The sequence below is a fragment of the Asparagus officinalis genome, chromosome 7 (assembly GCF_001876935.1).
Source record: "Asparagus officinalis chromosome 7, Aspof.V1, whole genome shotgun sequence".
Taxonomy (NCBI): Eukaryota; Viridiplantae; Streptophyta; class Magnoliopsida; order Asparagales; family Asparagaceae; genus Asparagus; species Asparagus officinalis.
In genome coordinates this window covers 143,984,136-143,992,684 of record NC_033800.1, presented here as the reverse complement: position 1 = coordinate 143,992,684, position 8,549 = coordinate 143,984,136, and the positions used below count along the sequence as shown (strand labels likewise).

The window sequence follows — 8,549 nt, the reverse complement described above, 5'->3', positions numbered from 1 at the left end:
CATTAGCCCCTTGTATGATGGCTCCTCCTCCTACCGATCCACCGGAAAAGGTCACATCCGAATCTCGTTTTTGGCCTTACTTCAAGGTATTAAAATTTAAATACATTATATAAGTCTTCATTCATTGTTATTATTATAATTTTAAAGTCACATTTCATATATGTTAATGGGAATATATAGGACTGTATCGGTGCTATTGACGGGACCCACATTCCATGTATAGTGTATGACAAGGACCAAACTCCATATCGTAATAGACATGGCTATCTTTCTTAAAATATCCTTGCAGCATGCACATTTGATCTTAGGTTTATTTATGTCTTAGTGGGATGGGAGGGATCTGCCAATGACTCACGGGTCTTGAAGGATGCAATGAGTAGAAGTGCATGCAGTCTTCCACTTCCAAATGGTAAATATTTTTTTTCATCAAATTGTTAGATTTTATATTTATTGATTATAATTCTAAAGAAATAGTAATGCAGGTAAATTTTATCTAGTTGATTGTGGTTATCCAAATAGGCTATAATTCTTGGCTCCCTATCGGGGTACGAGGTACCACCTTAAAGAGTTCGACCCAGCTAACAACCGTCAGCGACCACGCAATGCTCATGAGTTATTCAACCATCGACATGCATCACTTAGAAATTGTATTGAACGTATTTTTGGCATTTTTAAGTCTAGGTTTACTATTTTTAAGTCTCAACCTCCAGGTTTTCCATATGAGACTCAAAAAAGTATGATCTGGGCATGTATCGGTTTGCATAATTTTCTGAAGATGGAGAACTCCAACGATGACTTTGAAGTTTCTGATCTTCCTCCAGAGGCACCACACAATGTTGCTCCGATTGATGGTGATTCTGATGAGGACGATGACCTACAAACTCAACAAGCACAACAGATAGCTGCATCACGTTGGAGAGAACAAATGGCAAACATAATATGGGAGGATGGGACAAACGTAGCCCAAGGAGTCTAGAGCAAAGTTATATGCCGATAGATTATATTTGTAATAATTAAGATTTAAGTTAACGAGTGAGACTTTATTTGTAATAATTGAGACTTTATCATCATCATTGTAATAGATGTATGAATGATTAAATAATTGTAATAATTGAGACTTTATCATCATCATTGTAATAGATGTATGAATGATTAAATAATTATTGCAATTTAAAAATTTGTTAATATAGCATAATAGTTAAAATAAACATCAAAATATTTAAAGATTGATTAATATTAATATTATTAATATTATTATATTATTTTTAATATTTTATATTAAAATAATCTTAAAAATAATATTATTTTATATTAAAACTATTATTTACTTAATCATTTGATGTTATATCAAGTTAAACTTGAACTTAATTGAGCTATAAATATAATATTATAAAAAGATGTCATAATAATTGTCCCCCTCAAATTATCCTATTTTACCCCACTTTATCCCACTCAAATTATCCCATTGGGTAAAATTACCCCATTGGAACAATTTAACCCAATTTACCCTAATTTACCCCAATGAATAACCCCCCCTAAAGGTATCGGCTAACCTAGGTATGTATTTCTAGTTCTCTCTTTTTTTCATATGGAAGAAACTAAATAAGCTAAGAAATAAAAACCCTGTATAACCTCATGATCAATAAAAATAAAGGAGAGCTAAAGAAAATATGAACATAATTAAGAAAGAGGAGTCTACTAAGGTAACTAAACTAACTCCATACTTTCATAGCAATGCACCATTTCTTCCTTAATTTACAAATGCAATTGATGTCAGAAGTTTTCTTGCATTCAGGTTTATAAGGCTCTTGTTCACTTGCTGTAAATGTTCTAGTTTCCATCTAAATTGGTATTTTCACTAGACCTACTATGCCAGTTGTCAGAGTATATGAAGTCATAGTTCTCAATTGTCACAACGATTCCGTACTTTTGGTGTATTGCGAGAGACTTTAAGATGGTATAAGCTACCCTAGCTTCAAATTCATAATATGTGCATCCTGTCGGCGCATGTAAAATACCTTCAAGATGTGAAGACGCCTTACACGATGAAATTATACCATCAGTCTTCATCAACTCCTGAGGTTTGGTGTTGAAACATACGTTGAGGCTGACAGGTACTGTACCGACAATAGTTTAGCTCTAAATCTCATACTAAATGTATGTGATCCTCAAGTTCTTAAGGGCATTCATGTACTTAATTCTCAGATGATACGTTGCTAGCTAGTATACACGAGAAAGCGAAAGAAGCTTAAACCTTTCATTTTCTCCTCCTTACAAATTAAGCACAGCTACAGGTTTTTCGTTCAATCTTGGTTATCATGCTCAACTGCATAAAGAAAGAGAGAGATGTTTGGCATCGGATTTGTTCCATTCTTCTTTGGTTAATTTGAAGGAGTTTATTAATGAGCGTCCATCTTAATTTGCGAAGAATTAATTTCCAGGAAAATGCAAGTTTTACTTGTATCTTTTTGCAGATCAAGGGTTTGGTGTTCTGTGGTTATGAAACTATTGGCATTGTCGGAGTTTTCGTCTTTTATTTATTTATTTTTAAACTAGCTATAAATCTGTGAAAATTAACATGAATTGGCTATTGATATGTTGAAGTTCAAACTTAGCTAAAATTTAAGTTGAATGCATATCGTTGCGTAGGAGGTGAGAAGTGACTGATGTTGTATCCGGATAAAGTTTTGGCCCACTCGATACAAATTATCTTAATTTGTTATGATTTAAATTCTTATACTATAAAGAGTTATAGTGGATTTAGATAAAATCACATCTATGTGGTTTAATAAAACCCTCCAGTATTATTCGAACAAGCGTGTTAATTATTCGATGAAATAACTGAAAATGTCTTGCCTCTATAATTTTCACAAATTCTGGAATGTCACAACTTTGCCTCAAATATTTGTTTGGCAAGTATATCGTGCTTTTCTTGCACTGAAGTTTGAATAATAAATTTTGCAACCAAAAATTACAATTTATCACAAAACCATCCTAAAAGCGTGAACCACAATTTTTACTGAAAAATTATCCTGCTACATAATTTTATCCGCTCTTGTAAAAAGTCGTGGCTAAAGGGGTTATGGGTTTTTTCGCTAAAATTTTGAAGTTAAAGGAGATTTTTTAATAATACCTACTTAAGGAAGATTTTCTTATATTTTAAAGTTACGCAGGGTTCTCTAATAATAGTCCAAAGGTAGGGGGTTCTCTGACATTTTTTTAAAAGAAAAATTCTTCATTAGTGAACAGGTGAAGTGTTTCTTTCCTATTACATAATGAGCTGGTCATCATTAATGATGACCAGCTCATTATGCAATAGAAAGAGAATATCTTATATGTCCCCATGTTGATCTCATATTTTGAGTCCCGTAGCAAAGTTTTTTTCAAAAATCAAAATAGAATTGCAAACAAGAACACGGGCGTAAAACAATTGGGTGACGTTACCTTTGTTTACTTGCTCAGCTTTAGTGGACCTTCTAGTATGCAGTCCCCCGAATCCAACGGCAGGCAAAGGATCCACCTCATCCATGTCGGGCCCACGGGAGGCACATGACGCGCGCGACCTCCGAAAAGTTCTGCCGCCCCACGTGCTTCCCACGTGCCCACCCCCCATTGGGAAATCGACCACTTTGGGCCGATTATTTCTAGGGCTCTTCATCCTCGTCCCTAATTCCACCCTCTCTCTCGATCTCATTTGCCCTAATTCAGTCTCCAAGAGCGAAAGGTAACATTAAATTTTCAAATTTTTGTTTTATTTTATTTAAAAGATTTATGCTGTTATTATCTTCTACCATCTGCTGTTCTTCTAGTGACGAGATCTGAGTTCTTTTTAATTAATTCAACTGTGGAGATGTAATTGTTCTTGGATTCCGATGCATTTTGTTTAATAGATCTTTGATGTGTTGGGCGAACAACCATTTGATCAATTAGATGGGAAGAAAGATTGTTCTTTGCTTAGGTACATGTTTAGTTTTATTTGAATAAAAAAAAAGGAGGTTAGTTGTTATATTTGAATGATTTTTCTTGGGTCTTCTGTTTATCTAAAATTATCTATAATAACAGTATGCAGTTGATGAATGGTTGATTTTGATCAAATTTGGCAATCAAAGAACACAAAAGGAGTTATTTTGTATGCATAAATGTTGAATATTGTATTGAAGGAAAAAAAATCATTTATTGTGTATATTTCTCCCCTGTATGTTGTTAGCATCAGTCATGTGAAATTTGATCAGACCCAGTAGTACTTTTATATAACTAAGAAAATAATGCTGAAAAATGATTGGCAAGAACACTAAACCCAAAATCTACTAAATGCAGAACTTTCTCCCTTGGCTTGAGAACACTGACTATTTCCACTCTTTAATTCTCTATGTTGAAATTTTTAATTGCGAATAGGCCCCTTGAAGTACCACCCAAATGCAACTAGATCCTTGTAGTTCTATTTTTGCGTAGACCCCTTGAGTGAATTTTTTTTTAAATCTTTAAAAAAGGTGTGAGGAGGCGGTTAGGACCCCTACAGTTCTATTGGTGAGGATAGACCCTCAATTGCCAATTTTTCTCAAACTTTTTAAGAGTCTTAGAAGTTCATTAAAGGGGTATTCACACCTGGGACAATACTACTCAGGGTCTAGTCGCCACAAATATAGCTAGAGGAGGTCTATTCGCATTTGGCTGATATGGGGTCTGTTCGCAATTAACCTTTTTTAAATAATTCATAGCCCATACATTGAATTCCTTTGATCGACATAAAATTTTAATTTGTATACAGGTATAAAAAGAAAAGAGGAAAGATGTCTTCATCTCGAGAGGAAAATGTATACTTGGCTAAGTTGGCAGAACAGGCGGAGAGGTATGAGGAAATGGTGGAGTTCATGGAAAAAGTAGTGAAGACCGTGGAAACCGAAGAGCTCTCTGTGGAGGAGAGGAACCTTCTATCTGTTGCCTACAAGAATGTGATTGGGGCTCGCCGAGCCTCGTGGCGTATTATATCCTCCATTGAGCAGAAGGAGGAGAGCCGTGGAAATGAAGATCATGTGAACATTATCAAGGAGTATCGGGGCAAGATTGAGACAGAGCTCAGCAAGATCTGTGATGGGATCCTCAAACTTCTCGAGTCTCACCTTGTCCCATCCTCAACTGCTGCTGAGTCCAAGGTGTTTTACCTCAAGATGAAGGGTGATTACTATAGGTAAGACATCATAGAGAAACCTTACATGAATATGAAAAAGTCATGAGAATATGCCTCTATCAACTTTATCTGTGTTAATTTTGCTAATTATTTACATGATTTTCAGGTACCTTGCTGAGTTCAAAACTGGTGCTGAGAGGAAAGAGGCTGCTGAGAACACACTCTTGGCCTACAAATCTGCTCAGGTCAGTAGTTTACTACATATCGAAGATATTCCTACTTTTACTGTCATCGACCATCTATCATCAATCATTGACCCATGTATTTTATTTGTTCTTTTTGACCATATATAACTATTCCTTTAACATCCACCTTAGGATTGGTCATCTTCATTTGATGTTCTCAAGGAGCATATCTATATCTATATACATTGTCACCATTTATCTAATATGTCTTTCTTCTTTAAAAAATTTTATTTACCAAGTTTTTCTCTCGCATTTTCGTGATAATTTATTGTTTATGTTGTATGTTTATAAATGACAAAGAATCCGAACTTCTAGCTATATATTTGCTTCACATTGTGGAGTTATCATTGTGCATCATGATTTTCTTCGGTATTATGCACTCCAGACAGTATGGTGGGTGTAGAATAACTGCATTATGTGAACTTTTTATCCCATAAGATTAGCTGTACTTCTGTTATCAGCTTAGAAATTGGGCTTTTTTTATGTATAGGACATTGCTGTGGCAGAGTTGTCTCCAACTCATCCGATCAGACTTGGTTTGGCGCTCAATTTTTCAGTGTTCTACTATGAGATTCTGAACTCACCTGATCGTGCTTGTGCTCTTGCAAAGCAGGTATATTTTTGTTTTGCTTTAATTTATTTGTAATACAATTCATTTTTGCATTGACTCAAGCGTTCTGTTGCTCTAAACATTAGATTTTCTATGATATAATTACATGTATTGACATGCATTTTGAATTTGATATTCAAGTTTTAGTGGTGTGTGATCCTGGTACACTCTCGAGTACTAATTTTTTTTGGCATGCCTTAAAAAGTTGTGTAGTTCAAACATAGATTTTTCACAGATTACTTGTTTTAGATTTCAAAGATTACTTAGATGGATGACGAAATATGGTCATCATTGAAATATGAATATACAGACATATCCTTGGGGGCGGCAAGGCTTTCAAAGACACGTATATGACTGAAGAAGTGGTCTTCCACAGATTTAACTACGTAGATTTGTGTAAAAAAGTGAACCATTATTTTAATCTCTTAGGCAATGACAGAATATGTATCCCTAGTGTTTTAGTTTTTAGTATACCTTGTGCATATTTATCATGTTTCTTCTTGATCGATCAATTTTTGCTATGAGATATGGGTGGATTAAGTGTAATGTGGTGAAAATTTCCTGGTGTTTATTTACCTATGCACATCTACAGGTAAATGATTTGCATGTCAAGTCAATGCATGCAATCATCTTGATCCCCTGCCAATTATGTACCTAATATGTGGTTGTATAGCATGTAGTTACCATGTTGTACGGACATTTTTTACAGGAGAGTACCATAGCCTACATGTATTGTTTACACAGATGTTTATAGAGAAGCTAAAATTTCATTGCTAATCTAGAGGCGGTCTCTTTCATATTTATACACCCTTGCACTCTTGTCAGTCAACTTTGTACAACGTAATCTCAAGAACTGTGGAAACTTCCTCTTCATCAGTTTAATTCTGTTCTCCTATCTCAAAGGATCAATTATGTGTGTCTAGATGCTGAACATTTTTTTTTTGACATTTTAACATTTTATATAAAGGGCATGTTTGCATCATAACGTCAAAACATTTAATGATGTCAAATAAGGTTTCAGTTGAATCTGGTCACGAGATTCAGCATTGACTACAACTTATTAAATGGCATGCATATTCCCTATTGTCTTTGGGCAAGTTTGCCCACAGCTTTGACTTTTGTAAGCCTTTTTTGTATGGCACGGTTGGTCTCCAAGCTTATTTGTGGCTTGAGATTATTAAATGCGAAAGTTGTGGAGGTGTCCATTAGAGATCCAAAGAATAGAGGATAAAGGGTGCTTGAATCTTTGCTGGCATATAACTAGAATATAACTTATACTGAGAATATCAGTTAATGGAGCAGTGTAGGTCAATGTAAGATCTGAATATGAATTAGTTTTGCATTTGGTACCTATATGCCCTACAAGAAGTACTTCATTAAACTTCAGCAAATCATGCTGGGCCCAAGTTCCCAAAACTCATGTTTAGATGATCATGAATGCTAAACTTGACTGCTGTAAAATGCCATTAAGATCAAGGGGAATCATGCCGATTGTATTGGTTTTTGTGGTCCTAACGAACACTTCATTTTAACTACTCTTCCCTTGTGAAACTGGTGCTCTGTTTCCACAGGCATTTGATGAAGCTATATCAGAGCTGGACTCTTTGGGCGAGGAATCTTACAAGGACAGCACATTGATCATGCAGCTTCTCCGTGACAATTTGACTCTATGGACCTCTGACATCACGGTTTGTCCTCTCTCATATGGTTCTTCTTTATACATGATCTGTTGCGAGATCTCTGGATAGCTTTCTTCTTTTGAGTATGTTTCTTTTTTTTATCTGTGTTTATCATATAACTCTTTTTTTTTAAATTAACCAGGAGGATGCTGGTGATGAGATTAAGGAGGCTGCAAAGAAAGAGTCTGGCGAGGGACAGTGATACTCATCTATTATTCCAGACCCTTAGGCATTAGAATATTTCCTCTGGTACTGGAAAATATAGATAAGCTCATCTGCTAGACCTTTGGTTTTCAATTTATAGAAATGTAGTCAGCATTCATATGCTCGACGATAAATAGCTCAGGACCATTTTGAGCTTATGGATGGATTGTTCTAGACCTTTAAAACAAAACATATTTGGTAATTCATGTCGGTGTGGAAGCATTCTTCTGGGGTGTTAATGGCCTTGTGGTTATTGTGGGAAATCCTTTTGTAACAGTTTTCTTTCTTCTAGTTATCATCCATGCTAATGTTTGATATCTGAGTGTTAATCCAGCTGTGCTGTTTTGTGTTGCCCTATGTGTCCTTCATTTTGGTTCTGGGCTTTGGATATAATGATTTAGATTATTTGTGTTGGGAATTTACGCCGAAACCTCTAAAACATCAGAAACGCGGTATAGAGAAAAGTACACTGAGATTTAACGAGTTTCGACAAACTTGCATACGTCTTCGGGAGCCACACAATTAATTTGTTATTAATCAACAAGAAATTACAATACAAGAGTAGATCTCAAACTTGAGATCTCTTAATAAATGCTAAATATTACTAGCTTCAGTAATATTATCACATTCTTAAATATCAATTCCTTCTCTCTTTAATTCACTTCCTCAAAAACTCGTGAGCA

General features: G+C 35.1%; 1 protein-coding gene across 1 annotated transcript; it reads left to right on the top strand.

Annotated features, from left to right (window-relative positions):
* On the top strand, positions 3,588–8,185 carry LOC109848239 (14-3-3-like protein GF14-E). The gene is made up of 6 exons (XM_020417655.1): positions 3,588–3,724; positions 4,769–5,188; positions 5,295–5,373; positions 5,864–5,986; positions 7,555–7,671; positions 7,805–8,185. The coding sequence occupies exons 2-6, from the start codon at positions 4,791–4,793 to the stop codon at positions 7,862–7,864; spliced, it is 777 nt and encodes a 258-aa protein (XP_020273244.1). The 5' UTR covers positions 3,588–3,724; positions 4,769–4,790; the 3' UTR covers positions 7,865–8,185.